At 47.9% G+C, this 22,700-nt stretch overlaps 1 protein-coding gene across 5 annotated transcripts in view; it reads right to left on the bottom strand.

Annotated features, from left to right (window-relative positions):
* The window catches only part of SPTBN1 (spectrin beta, non-erythrocytic 1), a 199,221-nt gene that overhangs the window by 50,231 nt on the left and 126,290 nt on the right, over positions 1-22,700 (bottom strand). For all 5 annotated transcript variants that reach the window (XM_032652749.1, XM_032652752.1, XM_032652750.1 and 2 more), the window contains 5 exons: positions 19,907-20,058; positions 8,417-8,590; positions 4,551-4,642; positions 3,233-3,313; positions 2,734-2,849 (listed from right to left, as the gene is read on the bottom strand). In XM_032652749.1, coding sequence (XP_032508640.1) covers positions 2,734-2,849; positions 3,233-3,313; positions 4,551-4,642; positions 8,417-8,590; positions 19,907-20,058 — 615 coding nt within the window. The remainder of the gene's footprint in view (positions 1-2,733; positions 2,850-3,232; positions 3,314-4,550; positions 4,643-8,416; positions 8,591-19,906; positions 20,059-22,700) is intronic.

Raw genomic sequence — 22,700 nt, 5'->3', positions numbered from 1 at the left:
GATGATTCTATTTATGGAATCCTTATTGTCACTCTCGGGTCCAGCTCTCACGGTCACATAACCAGACCTGAAGCAATGGCTTCCTCAATGGGTCTCCCTGCTACTCGATTCACTTTACACACCTTGCCTAGCTGATCTTCCAGAAGCACAGCTGTGAAGCACAGCTTCCTCCCAAGCCCAAATTACTCAGAAGTGCCCTGCAGTCTGAAAAATAAAGTATAGACCCCAAAGGCCTCTACAATTTGCCCTAACTTTCTTTCCCTCCCTCCCTCCCTTCCATCTATCCATCGAATATTTATCACACTTCCTCTAAGTGCCAAGTGCCATTCTAGACATTTCTCGTTCTATAGCCTACTGGTTCTTCTAAGGCACTATAGATCTAAACCAAACTGGACTATTTACCACCCCTCAATCCCCAATATTCTTTCCGGTTACAGCCTCCCTTTGTCTGAAAGGGCCTTCCCCAGCACATCACCTTCTTCTTACCCTTCAGGTCCAGCTCAGAAGCCACCACTCCAACACAGCCATTTCCGATCCCTACAGCTGGAATGACTGTCTCCTCTGTTCCCTAAAGGGCTTTGTTTATCGTTTGCTTTCTGCCAGGTCCTATGATTACTTATGCACATTTCATTAGTCTTACAGGACTGAGTTTCCGAGGCAGGAACCCAGCCTTGGGAAGCCCTGTGCCACCGTGCCTCCCCACCTCCTAACGCGCTGTCTACATACAGGGTGGGTGGTCAATAAATATTTATCGAGGGAGGGAGCAAATGAATGAAGCTGGTCAGTCTTCAGGGTATGGCAATGTCGAGGGAAGTACTCAACTCAGGATAGACGGAGGAGAGAGCACACAGATGGCTCTTTGTTGACGTATGGGGCTCTTTTCTCAATGTGCCTCCGCACGCGCGCCTTCACTTCTATCCTTCCTGGCAGCCCGGTGTGAGGCAGGTTGTTTCTCTTGTTTGAAAGACTTGACTACCAGGGCACAGGGCGGGAAAGCTCCCTGCCCAGAGTCACTGAGGCAGCTGATGGCAGAGGGGGCCACAGCTACTGTTCCCACCCCAGGGCCCCTGTGGCCAACTCCTGTGTGTGTTTGGCCCCATCAAAGTGGGCCCCGTGGATACAGAATTGCAGGAAGGCCAGGAAAAAATGCCATCCCTGTATGTAATTTAATAAACGTAAAATGTCGACATAACTGGGAAGGAGCGAGCAAGCAAAACCTTTTCTAACCTGCTCACAATTTTATTGTAACTGATGCTCTCTGGGGCACCGGACAACTAACAGCAGCTAAGGACAGCTAATCATCAAGATCAAACCCACAGAATAAGTGACATCGACTGCTTCTTTTAGCTCCTTGTCTTCGAATGATCTGGGGAACATCCATCCCCTTTAAGTAGTGGGTGGTGATTAGAAAGATTAACTAATGAGCAACTTATTAAATTTCTTTTTGTCATAGTGGTTAAAAAAAAAAAAGATTCTTTATCTAAGCACAAAGAGCTCGGGGGCTCAGGGAGGATGCCTTTCCAGAGTAAGGCAGGGGTTAAGCACAAAGATTTATCACAGTCCAAGGAATTTTAGTTTCGTGTTTATATTGAGAAATCATTGAATGGGCTGGCACAAAGATAACTTTATCTCGGCTTCCTGTAGTGAAACTATCAGTGCCTCTGATGCACTGGAAAATAGCAAGACGCCTGCTTGGTAGCCTCCTGACCTCGATCTGCCCTTGGGGAGTCCAACTTCCTGTTCTATATTTATAAGAACTTTAAACTTTCACTCACATACAGTCTTTTCTCTCTACTATCTGCTAGCAGCTGAGAGGGTCTAAAAAGCTCCAGCCCTACAAACAAATCCTCTTACGTCTTCAATGCTTCTCGACATCAGAAAACGTTCCTGTGATAGCTCATGCTAAGATGAAGCCTACAGTTAGGATTCTGGTAAGCAAGGGATTTACAACCTATGGGACTGTCCCACACAGGTCTGCTCCACGTCACCTGCAGTCAGTCTGCAGGGTCCTGCTGCAGGGATCCGCAGAGCAGAGAGGTTGGTTCCGTGCAGAGACTGGGCCGCCAAGCAGCCAGCCACGAGGAGGGACTGCGCGTGCTACTCCTTCTGCCACCCACACGTTCCGGGTGCACCTTCCTCACTGAAGCTCTTCGTGCTCAGGAACAAACACCACACAGTCTCCTAAGGAGGCCCCTGCCCCTATCTCTACCCAGGCCAGACCACGCTCTTGCCACTGTGGGATGAACGTCAGTCAACAGGCGTGTATGGAGAGCCTAAGGCAGGTTCGTTTCCTTGAGCACAGAGGCTAAGAGGCTTCAATGACGCCCCAGTGCCTGCTGAATAACCTCTAAAGACTGTAACCTGTTGGGCCCCCACCCACCTTTCCAGTTGTATGTTTCCCAACAACACGCTAACACCACTCCCAATAAACTGTTAGTCCCCAGTCACACCTTCCTCTTTCTCGCAGTTCCTTTGCTCACACAGATCCCTCTGCCTGCCACGCCCTCTCCTCTGGCACGTGTTTAAATCATACTCATCTCTCAAGGCCTTTTCAGACGTAATCCTTTACACAAATCCTCAAGTAACTGCCACACCAAAATTAAACTCCTCTTCCTTAGATAATTCCCAAAGCACATCGTACAAATTAAACAAACTGACACAAAGCAGATTTTATATTTACTCCTCAGTGCTAGAGATGCCGAAGGTCCCACCTTTGACCCCTGGAGTCCTTACCTTCGGGGTCCAACAGTTTAGTGAGGCCGAGGTGCTGCTCTGCAAGGTTAAATGCATTCTGCAGATTGTAGTGTGCATTGGATTTCTTTAGCTTGTCAAAATCTATCAGGTCAGGCCTGTGTAGAACAACAGTGGAACAAAGATTTATCACAGGGGCTTGAAACCGTGCCTTGAAAACACACCGTGTGACCAGTGGGACTACTCCAAAAGTGTCCACTTAGCAGTGTAAAAGCCTACAATATTAGTTAATCATCAAACAATGAAACCCGATTTTTTAATAAACAACCTCAAAGTTTATGAAGAAAATGGGTTAAGTTGTTTCTCTGGTTTGGGAGAATTTACACATTCTCTCTCACCTTCCTCACGGGGAAGGCAGGAATTTCCACCGTGATGCAACAGCGAGGGCAACGGACATGAGGACTGAAAGTCACCCAGATCTGCTACACGAGGATGTCAACATTCCACCCCCAAATTGTTAGCATGACCTCTAAGGACTCACCGGTGTTTGTGTATCAGTGCATTGAAGGCCATGCCGTCCCTCCAGCTAGTGGTGAAATTGTGAATGTTGACGTTGGGATACCTAACAAACACGAGGCACAAGACAAGAGCGACACAATCATCAAACGAAGGTCTGTGCTTTTGCTAAACACAGTGTTTAAAAAAAAAAAAAGTCTGTAGGCACTGTGAAAATGTCGGGCAGTGAATATCAATAAGGACAATCAAATCGAAGCTAAGATCCGCCTCAACTTCTCCTTGTTGGAAAATAAGAATAAAACACATGCCCACATGGCTTTTCTTTCTTGGTAATTCGATCTGTGATCTGCGTCCTCGACTGAAAACACCAGGCTTACTGAGAAAAAAAGTGACCACAACTAGATGCCTCTGAGGCCTCCTTGCTTCACTGGCTTTCCACGCCCCCAGCACAGCTATCAGAACCCGGCAGACACCAAGACCCGAGTTCACACGGCACTCCAGGCGAGGAAGTAGCTGGGATTACCTGTTCAAACACTCAGCTCTCCTTCTTCCTTATCCCTCTGAACTGGATGAAGCTTTGTAAATCTAGTACCTCCCTGAAACACTTCCCTATGTTTGAAACTTACCCGCAGTCAATCAGCTACTCTACACCACATTGATTATTAATAACTTTCTACCTGTGGTTGATTAAAAGTTCATTCCTAACTTGATCCCCTTACTAAGCCTTACACTCTTCATGGTTTCCATAGTTACCACTGACTGATCACGTCCATTACAGTTACAGCTGTCCTCCAAGTAGTCCTGACTTGGTGCAAAATTAACCTGGTACAAAACCAATTCTCAGTACCTAGGAGCTCCGACAGTTTCAGTGAGCAATAAGCAAGATGCAATTCTCTAAAAAATATCTTGACTGAAATTTCAAGGAAAGAATAAAAGAGAGGGAAACTGAGATCATGTACAAAGACCACCCACCCTTAAGTTTACTGCACAGAGCTTCCCAAAGCAACAGAAATTCAAGAGAGGAGAAAACCCACAACTTTTTACAAGTATCATGGATGAGATTCTTAAACATGGTTTCAGGGTTTTCAAATTCAAGATTAACTTCTCTCTGGAACTTCCTTCATAAACAGAGGGAAACTGACTGTGCAAATGACAGGTCCAGGATAGAAATCAGCTCCTGTTCCGAGAGCTAGCTGAATCGTCAGTGCATCAACTGCTTGTGAGTCAACAAGACGTCTCAGTGAAGTGGTGGAAAAGATACTCGTCAACACCTTGTAAGTGATGACTCTGGTAGAACGCAGTCCTGGGAGAAGCAGCCCCTAACCCCCTGAGCCTGTGCTCACCCAGCTGTCTTCATCTGGCACCACAACAGCAAGGCATCCTTGGCAGATTTCTTCTCTTTGTTGTCTTCAGTTTCCACGCTGATATCCTGGATCTAAGATTTACAGAGGAATATTAGACCAATAGATGCGTTAGCTTCCTAATGAGAGCCACAGAAGAACAGGTCTGCATATACATAAAGAGTAAACTTTAGACCAACACCTAGCCCTGCAGACTGCCTACTCCAAGGGTCAGTGAGAACTGCTTTCTGAAGCCAGGGTTCACTTCTTAGAAACACCAACCAGAACTAGGTTCTCTACTTTGCACAAAGATAAGACTGAAGTGAAGACTAGTTACCTGCCTGACTTCCAAGAACCGATTAGGGGTCATTTCTACCCCCAACATAGCCCGTCCTCTCCAACTACAAGCTAGAACGGTGGTTCATACGGTACGCCTTGAACCTCAGCAGACTCTAGAAAAATGCCGTTTGTTTTCTCACAACCAAAGATTTTTTTACCCCAGGGTGAGTGAGTCCTTCGTTGATGAGGACAGCGCGTGCACCATTTCCTGAAAACGGACCCAAACTCTCAGAGAAAGAGTGCCCTTAAATGCTGTGCTTCCATGGTCTGAATGCTTGTCTCCCACACCCGCACCAACTCTCATGCTGAAATCCTAAGCCCCACAGGTGATGGTGTTAAGAGGTAGGGCCTCTGGGAGATGCTTAGGTTATGAGGGTAGAGCCCTCATAAATGGGATTTGTGCCTTATAAAAGAGGCTCCAGAGAGATCCCTAGCGCCTTCTACCATGTGAGGACTCAATGAGAAGTATGCAACCCGGAAGAGGGCCCTCACCTGACCATGCTAGCACCCTGATCTCAGACTTACAGCCTCCAGAACCGTAAGCAATAAATTTCTACTGTATGGAAGCCACCCAATCTGTGGTACTTTGTTTTAGCAGCCTGAATGGACTAAGAGAGCCTGTATTCATCAGCTACTCAGGCCGCTGATTCTCAACAGGACACAGAGCCCGGTCTACTGGCACCAAAGTCAGACTCTCTGGGTCCGAATCCAGGCTCCCCCACCTATCGCGTGTCCTTGGGCGAGTTCCTCGGCTTCCCCTCTGAGGGGTGGCTATCTCGTGCTGTACACTTGAACAAATGCAAAGTACGAAGGGCTGGGCTCTTAGTAAGGATCCATACATGTCAGCTCTTTGGATCACGGGCTGCCTACCAGTTACATGATTTTAAACAAATGCTCTAAATACCCCTTTGCCTTTAGTTCCTTGATTATGATGATAAAATGTGGGATGGAGTCAGGGGAAAGGGTGTTGGCCTCTCTTTCAGCTCTAACCATTCCAAGCTTCCCTGTGCTGGCCCCTGTCAAAGGTCTTTCCATTTAATCTAGAAACACGTCCCAGAATTCTTTTTAAGAGAAAGTGGTAGGAGGAGGATAAAACACATACATGTAAGATTAAAAAGTTAGAAACTTTCAACTAGGAAAAACACCTAGAAATTGAAATAATTACACTTCTAAAAAAAATTCTCCATTTTTAACTGTTGTAAGTGAAGTCTGAGCTTGCATAAACTCCAAAGAGTGTGTAAGAATAACCTTCGCTCAAGGAGTAAGACACAGACTCACCAGGAAAGGCAGGTGGAATTTTACACATTAACCCCCATCAGCTTTCCTATGCCTCAGTGTGAAGGGAATCTGTTTCCAGACTTGTTCTTTCAGAAACAATATCTACCCTTCTGAAATGAAGACAGCTCCCTATGTGGACCAGGCAAACTCGACGACTTTCATTCCAGTTTCTCACACCATCTTTTACTCTCTTTTAAGGGAAAGCGGCATAAAACCTGTCATCATTGGTATTTAATGCACACCTGCTACACATATCAGGGCAGGCCACGTCTTGGAGACTCTGGACACACACACACACACGAAATGTAAGACAAGGTTGCACATTCAGGAGCTGGGGGGCGGTGGGGAGAGAGATCTTTGTAGATACATGGGATGCTTCACAGAGGACGCAGAATGTGAGCTGGGCCTTGGCTGGTGCAGAATCAATATGTGTTTGTGGAGCGGGGGATGATTTGATAAAACTGCTGTGGGAGGCGGGGTCATGTCAGACACCAACACTGCAGGCCATGCAGTGACATCAGCCTCAAAGGAAAGGGAGAAACTACGTATCAGCATTTACAGGTTCAAGCACAGAAAAAAGCAAGCTGGCAGGAAGCTAATTAGTCAATGATGCAACCCAATTCATGCCGAGAATCCTGGAAAGGGCTGTGTGTGCCAGCTCCCCGTCATGGGCACAAGACCCGCTGTCAAGAGAGGCCACTGTCAGGATGCCCTTCCACGCTCTGATTACTACAGGCCAAAGGCAAGAGAAATAGGACTTTTTACTCTACAGAACTGAGGCGATGCTCCAGGAGAGTCCTGTTGGCCTAAGGCCCAGAGCAATAGTTAGTGAACGCAATGGTATTCACTCTGTTTTCAAATAATTCAGGAACTAAATGACAGAAACCTGCAGAAGAGTTCTGTTTGCAAAATAAAGTCACTGATTGTTGCAATTAAATCTCCACTAACGATGTCACTCACCTTCACAGTGGTTCCCAGCCTCAGACCTATTTAATTAGAAGCACTGGAGCTGGGTTCAGAGAAACTGAACGAGTAAGCGGCTTTCCCAAGGCAGGTCCAGGCTTAGGAACCCCCCATGCAGGGAGTGTCTCTGTACAGCTCTGGTTTGGTCCCCTACCCCCTCCCTCCTCCCACATACCCACCCAGACCACTAAACTAGAGCTGCCCGATCCCGAGGGGAGCAGAAGGAAAACGATTGGTTAGAGGTTGATTTCAGCATTTTAGTAAGAATACAAAGAGAGCTATAATTTGATTTCTGACATGGCCCTTTGTTGGTGAGATTTTTATTTACCTAGGGAAAAAAAAAAAATCAATCAAACTTCATCAAAGGGGCTTAACAGGAAGGGAAGATACAGAGAACACAGCCACGGTGGAGACAGGACTGTTCGGACTTTTGTTTGCAGAGTAACCGGACGCTATGGTAAGAAGTGTTTCCTGAATTTCAGATTTTAACTGAAAAGCAGGAGCACGAAGCAACAGCCTGGAGAAAGAACCAGGAATCAGGCCAGAGGTGCTTCACAGACAAGAAAGGCTGTGCTCTCTTCCAAGGGGTCGGAAGCACGCGCAGCAGCCCTGACTGGCTGTGTGATCCCTGGCAAGGCTCCTCCCTTCCCTCATAAAGTGAAAGAACTGGACAAAATGACCTTGAGAGGACCTTCTGGCTTAGAGTATTTCTATACTTAGAACCTTTCGCTCGGGTATAACAAACCCATAAAATCGTCACCAGGTCAAACACGCATAAGGCTTTTTTGCACATCCCCCCTGAAAACTGCTTCCTCACATCCGAAGGAGAAGGAGAAGGTGAAAACAGAGCCCACACATGTGTCATGATCCTAAGCAGCTTCGCCTAAAGATATTCTATGATGCATGCCACAACCTGGCGAAGTTCAAACAGCCCAGTGGTAGGAACCTAGCATCGACCGCATCCTTACACCTCTGCTCCTGAGAGCTGAGCAGCAGACACCAGATGTTTACAGTAGGTGTCGGTGAAGTGGTGGGCCGAGACGCAGCCCAGGAAACCCTCTTATTTGCCAGGAGAGTCAAGATTTTCAGGGGCTGGCAGAACTGAAGGAGGATATGGTTAGCTGCCACGTGCCTACAGGACAGCCAAACGTTGACCTGCCGCTCTGCACACCTGACTCTGAGAAGACATTTCAACCTGGTCTTCCTGGTCCCTCTGGAATGGGGAGGCCAGTTTCACAGGGATGCTCACACCCAGTTGGGAGGCCAAATCGCCGGGCCAAGTCCCTTACCTGGAAGCGCAGGATGATGGTCCAGATAAGGCCAAGGGTCAGCCGGTGGTTCCCATCCACGATGTCGTGGGACCCCATGTTCTCAAGATGGACTCTCTGCTCCTTCAGGAACTGAAGGGCCTTGTCCACGTTCTCCAGACAGTGGATGCGCATTCGTCCCTTGGTGGGTTTAGGCTAAAACAGATGAGCAGAAGGTGGAAACAGATCATCCAAGAGGGCAGAAACCAGCTCAGAACTACAGCCCAGAAAGTGCACACGTGCCCATTCATGCAGCGCTTTCCGACCCACACCAAAACGTTAAAAAAAACGTGCTCATTCAGTCCAAGGGCAGAGTTTACCTAACAGCCTTAGAAAAGTTTACTTAAGGGATGGTAACCGATCACTCTTCAGAGGTTTTTGTTTAATCACGGAAGTGACACAATTTACAAAGGAGCACAGAAGCTGGAAGCTTGGAGAAAAAGGAACCCAATTTTCATAAAGAATTTCAGAGCTGCTACCGCCACCCATGTCATTTTTGCAGGTGCACAGCGAAACCCCTCTGAGGATTTTCTAGCTGCTTTAAACGTAAGAACAGGCTTGCCACCTGCTGGTTCGGGTTGTTTCCCAAGGTTGGCTCAAAATGAAAAAGGGGGGACACTCCACCAAATCCGCAGAATTTTCAAGTGCTGGTTTTGTGAGGATGATGGAGGGGGGTTGAGTAAAAGGGTGTGACTTATTGGAAAGAAAGGATAAAGTAAGAAAAATACGAGAGTAGTCTAATTTGACTACCTCAAATGTCTATTCCTTTTAATCAGTTATATCTAAATCAAAAAAAGGCGTTTTCAAGGTGAGCATTTTAAATAAACAAAGCAATAGGTAAAGATACACACACACACTCTCGAAATTTTCAACGGGTCTCTATCATCTCCTGTGTCAAGAACAAGCTCATGCCTCCATCGCCCGCCTCCATCCTTCCCACCCTCCTCGCTATCGCCCGTTACTCCCCCTTCTAGCTGAGGGTGCACCTCAGGCTGATCTCATTACTCTACAAAGCTGCCACCAGGTTGCCCACATCCCCCTGGCCAGAAGATGAACCTGGCCTGGCTGCCATCCTACCTCCTCAGCCAACTCACTGTAACCCACCCACCTTTCAAGGTTCAGTTTAAGGCACATCTTTCCTTCCAGGAGTCATTTCCAACCATTCCAGTTCTCACAGGTCTCCCCTTCCCCCCCAAACCTATACAACTGTGGTCTCTGTCTGGACCACAGAGTTCAGGAACTAATCACATATCTTATATTTTTGCTGTTATTTCGTATGTGTTGTTCTTATTACTTCCAACTTGACTACTGGCTTGAGAGCAGGGATCATGCTTTATACTCCTGCTGTATTCTCGGTGGCCTCTGGTCCGGTTCAGAGCCCAAGGCCTACATGGAGTGACCTGAACGCCCACAGATGGACTGGGCAGCGGTGTGTGCTATGAGCCGGCCTCACAGAGGAGAGGCAGCCAGGTGCGTGGCAACCTGAGCACACGCAGGTGTGGGCGGCAGCCAGTCCTATGGTAAGGTCTTGCCTGCTTCCCACTTTACCCTCTGTAGCTGAGATCCTCAGTTAAGTGCTAGATGGAAAACATTTAAAGAGAAGATAACTTGGCTAACAAGTGACCACTTTAAGTACCCATTCTCAGATTACGTTATTTTTTTTCTTGACTTTCTCTTCTACAAGAAAGGACTGGCAAGCATACAAGAATGTGCCTTGACCCCGAGGAAATAAGATTACGGCCAGAGGCCTTACCACAAGTGGCAGATTTTTTCAAATAATAGCAATGGAGAAAGAAATGTCTCTAAAAGTCAAGCTTTTCACGCTCCAGTCGGCCCTCCGTACCCGCGCAAGTCCTGGAACCAATCCCTCTTCGGGCATCGAGGGAAGTCTGCACTGTAAGAGTTTACTTACAACCTCCCCCAACCTCCCCCAACCCCCCACCCTGCAAAAAGGCATCGTCTCTCAGAAACGTCACAACTAATACATTTCAGGTATGTCAGAAATGCTAGGATTTGTTATTCATGTTAGGTCAAGTGATAACATTACATCAAAATCAAGCAATATGGCGAGGTAAGAAAAAGGCCAGATATTTAAAAGAGAAAGCGGTGGACTCCATTGAAGATTCCGTGAGCGACTGTGTAGATACAGTCTGAGGCCGACACTGGAGCCCGCTTCTTCCAAGGCGCGCCCAGCACCCTCCTCCCATGGGCCCCCTCCTAACAGGGGAGTTGGTCCTGATGGAGGCGGGTGTGCCCAGAGCCCTCGGGGGAGAAGTCCCCAGACTCGGCACCTGGTTCTCGCGGGCCAGCTTTCGGTTCTCATTTTCTCTGGGTCGGCGGTCATTTCTTGAGGTTGACAAAGTGACCACCCACAGCGGTTCCTTCTTCTTGTGTCCAGGTGGCTCCTGCTGAAACTCTGTTCAGAGTCGAGGGGTGGGGATTAACTGCCTCTAAGGAAGCATGTGAATTCTGGGGCAGGGGCTCCTGACACTTCTCATTGCCCTACAGAGGCTTCTTCCTCTCGTCTCTTTAATGCCTGTGCCCTGACCAGCGAGCCTGTGACCAAACAGTGTGTGTCAGGCACCATACGCCCAGGACCGCAGAGCAACAGGGATGGAAGCGTTCTCCTAATGGCAGCAGGTATCTGCGAGGCCAGAAAAGGTTATGTCCTAACTGAGTGCGAGAGGAACAGTGTAGATGGAATTTAGAATTGGTGAAGTTAATTCAAGTACCAGGACCCACAAAAGAGAGGCCACCCCAGTGGCTCGGCCCACGTCACAAACCTAAGTCAGACTGCCCTTGAGGGAAACAGCTGTCAAGGAGCCCCAACACACACCCATCACAGTCCTCCAGCTCACTGCGCCCCAGAAAACAGGACCCGCTCGCCTCCTAAGGAAACCTCCAACCTCCTAGCCAGTCACGCCCTGTTCCCGCGCTGCCCCTTTTCTAATCTCTCACCCCCAATCCCTAGGGAAGCATGCTCCACCACTTGTGAGGCACTGCACGCCTCTGTCCACGGACTGTGTCCCCTTGAATAAAGGACATCAAACTCTTTACTAAATTGTTTAGTTCTGTCATCGGACAGAAAGGCCTGAGCAACAGGAGAACAAGGAATAGGCTGGGGGCTGCCAGGACCTTCCCAGGTTGCAGCAGGCGTAACTCTACAGTTGGTCCTCGTAGACTTTATCTTGAAAGACTCAACTTCAAACGCACGTGAGACACCGCTCAAGCCTCTGTTCTCTCGTTACAAAATCCCAGCTGACTGTGTGTTCGTTTCCACGTGAGTATGGGGTGCAAGGGCGTGGGAGGGGGAGGGCTGTGAGAGGGGTCCAAACGCTGTCCTGCAGGCTGGAAAAGCCCAACGCCACGTGGCAGGGGCGCCGAGCTGATGCTGACTGGCCACGCCAGGTGGGATCTGAGGATGGTTCACCCCAGACCTGGACACGACGTAAGTCCCCTCCAGCACCAGCCATCAGAAACACTAGTGCATGGGAACACAAAGGAAGGAACTAAAATAAAAACGGCAGAGAAACATCTCTGGGTAAATGATCAGACTTCTCAAATGGTTAAAAAACAAACCTCACCAATTTCCAAAAGTCAGAGGAAATGGCAAACTTTCAGGAGAACCCCCTCACCCCACTTGGGTTTTTTTTGCAATTCTCCCGAAAATCAAACCAAGATTTGGGGGGATGATACTCTGCTCTTCTCCCCCTAAAGTTTTTTTTTATTTTTAATTTTCCTACTGCTCCTGGCCTTTATATCTTTGAAAACATAAAACGTGAACAAACTGGACCTCTGTATATACTTTTGTTGGGCAATTCAGTGTAGAAGATGACGTTAATGTTAAAATGCCCACATTTAAGTTACAATTTCCCCACTTTCTAGCAAATCAGTGCCTTACTTCTCAAATGCCTGTTTATCCATAACATGGGGATAATATGAATAATTATCTCAAAGGGCCGCTACATAAATGAAATGGTGAACTAATGATTATGGTGTTCTCAAACCCACAAAGTGTGTCTACCAACAGGGGTGCCTCAAGGATTTTCCTCCCAACAATTCTACTTAAAAGAGGGGGCTCCGCCTCTCCATGCTACTTGGGCTTCAAACTGTTTAGAAATAACACACCTCTCTGTTAGACAACAGAAAATGTTCAGGGTCTAGATAGAACTCTCCCACTGAGAGGCAGAGAAGTTGGTATACGTCAGCTGACAGGCAAATTTAATACCAGAAGGGAATGTGCCCCCAAATAATGGTAATGATATTACTCTTCTAATCCTGACACCCCAAATTAAACTCTGGACAGAAATAAAAGGAAAAGGTGGTAGAGAAAACTTATGACTGGCTGGTGCCTGGAGGGAGGGGAGATCGGACGAGAGAGCGGAGAGGATGTGAAAACACCCAAACCTCAACACTTAAGGCCTCTATACACAGTAAGACCTCTATGACTCAGAGCTTACTAGGAAACAAGGCTGGAAAGCATGATTTACAGAGAGATTTTAAATATTACTGTTATGCTGTGCAGCTAGTAATTCAAACTAGGCTAAATGTTGTGCAGTGAAAGTTGCTTCACTGCCTCACTATACCTCTCTCTCTCTGTTTTTCAAACACTTTCCCACATTTCATCTCAATTGAAGCTCACTCATCTTCGGTGGCATATTAACCCCTTTGTAAGCCAAAAGAATAAACCAGACGTGGCGTGATTAGATGATGTACGGGCAGCACAAGGAGGGGGAGTAAGAATCAAGACTAAAACTCAAGAATACCAACTCCTGGAACTCATGTTGTATCCGCTTCAGAGAGGGCTTCCGAAGTGTTTTAACGCACGGTACCTCGGCAAGTTTAGGGGGCAATCACTACAGAGAATTTATTTTAGAAGGGTTAATGATTGCACAGAACTATATACACTGAAACACACGGGGTCATATAAACGGCAAAACTCCCAAGATCTAAAAATTCTTAGCTGCCATTTCCTGTGCCACTATCTTAACCTGTTAGGTGGTTTACATTTAATCCTCACACTAACACTGCACAGCAATAATTATTATTATTCTTGTCATTTTGCAGATGAGAACATGCCGGTTTAGAGGGGTGAGGTGATGGCGCACGGCTGGCTGGTGTGCGGTGAGCCGGGATTCCAGAGCGCGTCCTCTTCCTGCTACACCGGGAACCGAGGGCAGTACACACACGTCTACGTGAAAGGAAATTACGAGGCTGGGTTCCCATCTGGCAGACAGTTTTCCCTTTTTTTTAAAAGAGCTATTTTTATTTTACTCAACTTCCATCTTCTCAAGAGGAAGAAGAGATAACAATGGAGAGAACTGAACACAGTGCAACTGGGGGAGGGGTGCATCGCTCAGGGATAAACACAAGCCACGCCCCAAGAGTGGCTCGCTCTGCCAAGAAAAGGAACCTGCCCTGTCTCTTCTCCATGAATTATTGTCAAGTTCCTAGTGCGACACAGGTCCGTTCCCACGGTAACGTGCGCATTTCTGTCCTCTGGGTCCTTTCTGATGGGGCAGTTTGAGATGCCACTTAGGAGGCAAAGATCAATACCAGACTCGTGTGCAACTCAAGCAAGGGGGGCTCTGCAGGCGTGGGCTCCTCTGAGGAGATGCCAATTTTTACAGATCCTCCTTCAAATCAATCTAACAAGTGTCCCTGCTCTTCCGCACCAGGGCCTGTGTTTTGCGGGTGCTTTTCCTGTTTCCCCTTCCCAAGGTCCCTTCTAGTCCCAAATCTTTATCAGCCACAGCTCTAACCCATCTGGGCCTTACTCCAGACCCATCTTCTTTCCAACTCCAAAAGAGGAGTGGGAATTACAGGGCTAACTAACCAGCCTCCAGAAACTGACAATATAATCCTGATTGCTTATTAGAGCAGCTAGACCAAGCCCTGCCCCTGAGAAGCGGTGTGGTCCTGGGCAAATTCGCCAAGTGGGCCCAAGGCCCTTAGAAAGGAAGGAGGGAGCTGGATGCTGCCCCCACCCACCCCCCCATGGCTCTGCCCCGACTGTCACTCAGCCTGGAGTCTGGATAGATTACACGCTGTGGGGCATCAGCATTTGCAGAACTGTGGAGTACTCACGATGGCAGGCTTTTTGTCAGAGTCTAGAGATGGAAAAGAAAAAGCAAATGTTTCCTGGAGCCATTTTTAGCCTCCTTGAATAGAAGAGGAAGACATAAGGGAGGATTCCTGGCAGGGTATTTTGGGGGGACCCTGGGGAGCTGGGCCACTCTTCTACTCTGGTAAGCCCCACTCCTTCTGATTTTCTTCATGGGTATCCAAAGCCACCCTGAAGCCACCTGGAACAACAGCTCTCCAAGGGTTGCAGGGTAGACAGAACACCAATCCTGGGAATTGGGAGAGGCCGACTGCCACATGCCAGCTGGATGGCCTTGATGGCCTACAGGACCTATGAAATAAAGGGATCTAACTTAGTGGCCACTAAAGTCCCTTCCAGCTATGAAATACAACCTATGTGTTGCGGGGTGAAAGACTCACTAGCATGCAAGGTGAATTCTAAAGTGCCTCCTGATCTCTCGTTTAGGTGAAGAAGAAATAGAGAAAAGACACTGCTGGTCTCAGTATATCAGAGCAATGGATACTTGCTTATATTTTTGCCTTTTAATCAAAAATCAGTGTTTGCTACACACACACACACACACACACACACACACACACACACACACACACACACCTCTACTTAATACAGAGGGTAGGATGGGATAGGAATTTGGGATTTGGGGATAGGAACTCCAAAATATCCTCTGATACAACAGCCAAACTCATTTCACATTATGTCCCCAAACACCTCCCTACACATCACACTTTGAGCTTTAAGAATAGTATAAACGATTCTTGCCCAATTAAAATTAAACAGGAAACAACGTACTTTGTTCCATTAATTCCTGCCCATCTCCTTCCTGGTTGGGACCCACCCCCAAGGAGAATCTTCTCCTTTAGCAGGGCTCAATGAGAAAGGAGGGGACCAACAGACAGGAGAGTAGGCTGCAGTCCAAGTTATATTCCTCAGTAGTGATACTGGCCTTGGGCGAGGCCCTGGTCACTCACTGCCTGTTTCTCCTATAAAGCGTACGTTGTCCCCTTGATTAGACTGTGAGAACTAAACACATTATGCGTGTGACAGAAAACACTAAAAGTGACTGACCATCATCACTCCTTCCAAAAACAAACTCCAATTCAGCCAGGATGCTTTCCCTACACCTGTTCCCTCCTGCCACTCCTCCCCAAGCGCTCTCTTCACTCTTCCTCACGGCTGACATGCGGTCCCTCCTTGACACCCCACCCAGAAGGCCCGTTTCCCCTTCTGAACTCTAGGGCTTGGGGGCCATTCATTCAGTACTTTATCACATGGTATTACTATTACCTGTTACTATTAATTCACTTTTAGTATTTGTGCAACTAGACCTGAATTTAACAGGGGCATTCTTCTGTGTCTGGTTGTTTAGAACAAAAGCAAATTCTCCCACACAAGAGACATTACAAACAACAGGAAGGTTCTGTGGCCAGTCCATAAAACCCCGTTTCTACAACAATACATGCCAGCATGTTCTCCTAACAAAGGCTCTATGTAAAACGTACTCAGGGTAGTTCAACGTAGGATTTACTTAAGGCTTAGCAAATCTCATGGTAAATCTATCTTCTCCACCTAGCTCAGCCTGTTTTGGAATTAACGGTGGTAAAAAATATATATAAAAATTAAAAACAAAATCCTCTTTTTGTTGCACTGTCTTCTTTGAGACTGATTAACAGAATAAGAAGACAGAATATCAGGAAAACATCAAGCAACCCCAAATCAGTGATACCTGCTATTGGAAATGGCAGGGGCTGGGGGGAGGGCAGAAATGTTCAGAAAACCTTGTCCTCGCGGTCAGAGGCGAGGGCTCGGTCTGGCAGGAGCAAGGCAGGAAACTGTCTCATTCAGAACCATCCTTCATGCTGAGGCCCACAAAGGGAAGGGGGCAGGTACTGGCCAACTTCGAACCTGGATGAGGAGCCGTGGGCTGCACTTCACCCCCGAAGTCCAGAGGCCCTACTCCCTCCAAATGTCAGTGGGTTGCTCAGGACAAACCTTTACCCCTCAAGTCCCATTTCTCATCTGGCCCTGGGACCTAGGACCAACGACAAAGTGACCAGCACAGTGACTGCTTTTACCTGGTCAGTTGATGTTGTAAAGGGTGGTCTATATTCTTTTTTCTTCTTTTTTTTTTTTTTGCAGTATGCGGGCCTCTCACTGTTGTGGCCTCTCCCATTGTGGAGCACAGGCTCCGGACGCGCAGGCTCAGTGGCCATGGCTCACATGCCCAGCCGCTCCGCGGCATGTGGGATCTTCCCGGACCGGGGCACAAACCCGCGTCCCCTGCATCAGCAGGCGGACTCTCAACCACTGCGCCACCAGGGAAGCCCCTGGTCTATATTCTTTATGGAACTTTAAAGCAAGACATTTATGAACTTATAGTACATGGTAATTTCAGAGTAACACATTGGAAAGGAAAGGTTTTCTTTGTCATCAACCCAATCCCGATTAGCAGCAGCTTCCGGGCTCAGCCAAAGAGTTTCCTCACTGCTCCAGGATCTGACATACCTTGCGGCAAAGAGAGCGACAACTTCCGGACACAGATCCCGCCCAAGTCAGGACCAGACGTGAGGATTCCTGCCCTCTCATGTTCCCCAGTACATTGGAATCAAGTGACTTGATAACCCAAAATGCCTACCCAAAACCTGCTCAAATCTAACTCAAATTTTATTAAGCCGAAATGCAGGGTGGGGTTAGGGTGGAATGCTCTGGATCATTAAGCTAATGTATTTCTTTGAACTTCACTCAGTAAAAATAAGACAAATTTCCCCCTCTGTAAAGAGGGACGAGCTGGCTCCAAGAATCTATTAATAAAATAAATTTAGATACTGCAGTCCCTCAAACATTTATCTACTACCTACTGTCAAGCTGGTGGTAAATGCTGGCGCTGAAATGCCGATGGAGACATGGCTCCAGATGGAGTGCAAATGTTTATGTGACCCAGGGCTTTGGATCACTGGTGCAGAAAGCCCAGCGCTGACTGAATGTTATCTGATGACACAACCGTTTAGCTGTGGACATTAATTTACCCAGGCCTGGGAGCTCTAGCAACCTCATTTGTTTTGGAATCTGAAGATGCAAGAATCCTTTGGGGCAAGCCCTCATGGATGGATGTCCTCTCCTGCGTGGAGGGTCTCTTAACGTTGAGTCCCTGGCAGCCTCTGCAGCCAACAGCAGAGCGTGGTCTGTGTCCCTTCCAGAAGGCTCCATGAACCAAATAAACCACGGGGCCAAAGAGGCCGAAAATCTCCAGTACAAATGAACAAGAGCTGTAGCTCACTCTATCTATGGTATCCTTACTTTTGGAATAAGAAAGATTAATCAGACTGCCCAAACTATAGTCACAAGTTGGCTGTGAGGAAAGGATAATAAAAGAAGTCAAGGCTCTTGGGGTTTTACACAGTGGTAAGTCATGGCTAAACACAGCTTCTGCCACTGACTGCCTGAGAGGATGGAGATGGCAGCCCTCTCATGTTTCTCCATCTCTACTCTCCCAGGCCTCTGGGTCACTGCAAAAAAAAAAAAAAAAAAAAAAAAAAAAAAAAAATATATATATATATATATATATATATATATATATAGACCGCTGGCAGCAAATAAAGAGAGGAGTGGGAGGTATCTGCAAACAACCAAGAATTATGTTTTGCTGGTTGCTTTTTCCCTCCCTAATGTTTTTGCTGCCCTTTCCAGAATAAAGGGCAAAGGGTCTGATCCCGTTTATTATGTGGACATTATCAAGGACACAATCTCCTTGGTATGAAAGAATTACGGACCTTCCAGGGTGAACAATTTACTCCCCACAGCCCTGAAGACGGGACCCTGTTGGGACAAAAATTAATGTTCAAACTAATTTCTAGTTTCAGGTGAACTTTAATGATTTTTTTTTTTTTTTAGCTACTTTCAAAACATCATTCAAAAAAAAAAAATCAATAGACAATCGTACTAGGTTAAACATTAAAAGGCAAAAAAATGTGGGGCGGTTGAGAAAGCCTGGTTACCAAAATTGTATTTAAAGATGAATATCACAATAATTCTGGCCTAGACTCACGTCAAAAAACAAACCAAAATGATCGACCCTCCCCATGTGGACCCACTGCTCCCACTTCCACCTTACAAACCGCCTTCAGGGAAGCATCACAGTCATGGAGGCAGAAGCCTCCTTTGTTTATCCAGTGTGTCTAGCTTGACCCACAACCTCTCAAGAAAACGAGGCAACAAAACATGCACGCTCAGGGAACAAAGAGCACGTGGACAAAAGGCACTGAGGATGAGACGGGGCTTCACTGTCTCTTAGAGGAGGCTGTTCTTGAACGGAGGGGCAGGGAAAGGGAAAGCTGACTGTTCTTACCCGGGTTCAAAGGGGCCATTCTGTCTGTGGGCTAATGACAGGACAGGGTACAACTGCAGCCCCTTGCCTGTGGTCAGAGGTGTGTGGGTCGGTCTGCATGCAGACCCACCGCGGTTGTCAAGTTACAGGGTGGAGCTCGAGTTAAAAGTAAGGCTTTCTGGCAGCCCTGCCAACCACCAGCATCATGTTTTCCTGGTGATGTCATTGCAGATGTGGGCTCGATCCCTGGGCGTCAGCCTGCCTTTGGCTGGGCCCCCACCAGCACCTATGGAACTGCCTGTGCTCTGGCAGAAGACAGCACCCATTTCCACACCAAGGCGAGACAAAACCTGTTGGGTCAGTTACAATGACTGGTTTAAGATTCCTCAGTTTAAGGTCCATAGACAAAAGTCACATCAGAGACAGCCATGGCAGCTCTGGGAAACAGAATGGGGAGAACAGTTTCACTGGAGGCTGACAACTCCCCTGCCCAAAAAGGCTCGGAGGAATTCATCAAAGCTCCAAGTTTCCAAGGAGACACAGCACCAGCCCCTCCCTCCACCCTCAAAACAAAAAGTGTGCACGGAAGAAACCAAAAATACACCAGGGACCACTGAAGTCAGTTCCTGCCACCTTAAAACAGCAACTCAGATTTTCCAGAGAATCAGTAAGACACAAATTTAAAATTATTCCATGATCTCAAGGGATACAGGTATACCCTGGAGCTAGCACCCAAGGCTGGCCCTTAAATTTCCAGCACCGTGCCCTGTTCAACAGGGGACACCAGCCAAGATCTTTCCGACCAAAGGTAGTGACCTTGCAAATAACCAGAATGAAGCCGCTTCATTACAGTTCAGGAAAGTCACCCAGACTCAGAATGTCACCCTGGAGCTTCCCCCAGCGTACTCATCTCACTTATCAAGAGTCTCCTCCTCAAAAATATCAACCATTAACTGCAGAAATCAACAGGAGACAGGTCCACACGTGATTTTTCAAGAAAACATTTTCCCGCCTACAGCGTCCCACACTTCACATCCCCTCTTACCAGTCTCTCTCCGGAGAGGACCTCCAGCAGCTTGATGAGCATCCGTCCATCCCGGAGGTCAGTGTACAGGTCTGTGATCCGGCAGGACACCCGGGCGAGGTGGGAGTTGACCCACTTGGTGAAGGTCTTCTTCTGCACGGCTTCACGTTCATCTGCAAGCAGAGGAGAGCTCGCTTTACCACCAACCACAGCCTGGGCAGTGGTGGGTGTGTGCCAGCGGGGGCATGAGACCCTGGCCAAAGGAAGAAGAGCAGAAGTCAACTGTAATGAGCCTTAGCTCCTCTAAAGCACGGTCAACAACTCGCGAACAGAGGAACCATACAACCCCTGAACACTGGAGCCCCTAAGCATAACCACCAGCAGAGCCTCCTTTGCTCACACTCCTCTCATTTCCTCCCACCTCTGCTGAAGAGGCAACACGACGGAGCAGGTCACGGTGGGGTCCTTTGCAGCCCTGCTCGATAGTATAATATTTGACTGGTAAAGTTTCTAACGTGGGTGTCAGCTATTATTCCTCCCCAGTGTGCGGGACGCACACAGTACACAGAAGGACCTGGGGCAGAAGAGCTCAGGAGACAGCCAGAAATTGCTTCTCTCAGGTACAAAGGATCAGGCAACACCTGACGAGATAAATTCACTCATGACCTTGATCTGCTGAGTGGGATGTTCAGTGAACAGCAGAGAAAATGGTGGGCAGCGTAGCAGAGTACAAGGAGACCTGGCCAGGCACCGGGAGAGCAGGGCCTGGGCCCGAGGTTGAGGTTTCGTCAAAAACGTGCTGAGACACTGGGCTCAGTATCCCCTTCCGTAAAGTGAGTGGACGACTATCATCTCCAAACTTCAACCGTTCCTTGAAAAGGCAACTGCTGGTTTATGGTCCAAAGTGGGGTAGTTGCACGTCTAAATCATCCAGGAAACAGTATTAAGTTTTCCAAGCCTCAGTGATCAAGTTCTGCCCAATTCAAAGCACAAAACTCTAGACAGACGTGCCTAGAACCGGCCCTTCACATTTCATACAAATAGGCTTCCCATCTTCTTGCCTCTGCAGAATGTTCTAAATGCAGGCTGTTGGAGGTCTTCGACAGGGATCCGCCCAATGTGCCCTGGACCCACCGACTCACACTCCCTGACTGTCCTCTATTGAGCTACTCTTTGGTCACATACTCACCCCACTTCCAGTTCCATCAGCATAAATCTGTCCTAAAAAGGACCCAAGACTTCCTCCTTTCAGCGTTAGGCCCAAACCCACCAAGATGTTTATGCGCCAATCTACAAAAAAGGGAGCAGACTCCAACAACTTTTTGTGTATTTCAGCATCACTGAGGGACAGCTAAAAAGCCACCCTTGCTGATGGGGCACGAACTTGGTGGCCTGGGTGTACTGGGTTCCCAGGCTGGCCAGGGTATCCTGGGAATGTCTGCCTGGAAGGCTCTGCTGAGGCCTCCACCCACCACAGGGAGGGAATGAGGCAGAGGCAACAAGAGATGAGCCTTAACTGCTGCCAACCTGGCAGGTGAGGCCACCGGGCCACCTGCCAAGACAGCTGCCCACCTTTGAAGCCAGCAGCTCCTCCTGGCCCAGCCTTCCCCTGAGGGAACAGCCCGCCAGAGGGAAAGAGGGCCTTGCCTCGCAACAAAGGCCAACTGAAAGCAAGGGATCAGAAAGGGCAGGATAGGGGGAACAAGGAAAAAGGCAGTGAGGGGCACAGCGCAGACTGAAAAAAGACCTGCACCAATAACATCATGATCGGTCGCAGAGAAAAGATCCCATGCATTATTCATCACACAATCATCATGGTGGACAGTAACTTTATGACAGCGACACAGAAGCTGTATTTTTTTGGCCGAAGGTTGGCTGTTTTGAAAGAGCAGGTCCAGAGCAGAGTACACAGACACATGAAGCTTCTCCTAGGGACATGTCACAGATGGCAAGTAACTCGAGGTTCAGGTGCATTTAGGGTCAACTAATTTTTTTCTAAATTATAATATCTTTTATGTGCTACACAGTTGGAAATGTCTCTAATAAAGCCCTTGATGGGTATCCTAGGTTGTTATTAAAGGGTCTGGGGCTCCAAATCACTACCACACCCAGCCTATCATGGGAACAAGGTCAAAATGAAAACCTGCTTGGATTAAGTTATTTCTAAATAAACAAGTAACAAATGTGTCCCCAGTCAACTGTCACTGCTTCGGGTGAATCTCACATTACAGCAACAGCCCCGGCTTCTTTCAGGTTCTGAATTAACAGGTTCCTTTATGAGGAGATCCGAGGATCTCCTCCTAAAGACAGTGCGCTCCCACAGCACCCTGTCCTGAAGAGCTGGAGGCTAACTGCAACCCTCCTCCCCATGAAGATGCAAGCAAACAAAGAGGTTACGGGGCGGAGCAGAGGGAACTGAGTGGAAATAGGACAGGCTGAGGATCTGTGAGGGGACGGCTCCCCAAGGCTGCTGGGGTCCTCAGAACCTCCTGGAAGAAGGGAGGAAAGAACAGAAGGAAGAGAGGTTCAAAACTAAACTTAAACAAGGAATGAGAGCTTGCTCTCCTGCTCCCCAGCTCTCTGCCCCCGGCCTCAGGAGCAGGCTCCAGGTAGCGTGAGCGTGCTAGAAAAATCACGGAGGGCTCAAGTTCCTCGGGCTTTACTGGAAAAGGCATGGAAGATTCCATCCAGGGACTGGACCAGAATCAACACCCTTACGACACACAAGGGGCAGGAAACGGGCTCAGCCGAGAGACACAAAGCCCGGCCAACTCAACGTGTCCTCTTACAATGGAGCACTTGGTGAACAACAAAC

The sequence above is a fragment of the Phocoena sinus genome, chromosome 13 (assembly GCF_008692025.1).
Source record: "Phocoena sinus isolate mPhoSin1 chromosome 13, mPhoSin1.pri, whole genome shotgun sequence".
Taxonomy (NCBI): domain Eukaryota; kingdom Metazoa; phylum Chordata; class Mammalia; order Artiodactyla; family Phocoenidae; genus Phocoena; species Phocoena sinus.
This window is presented reverse-complemented; position numbering and strand designations above follow the sequence as displayed.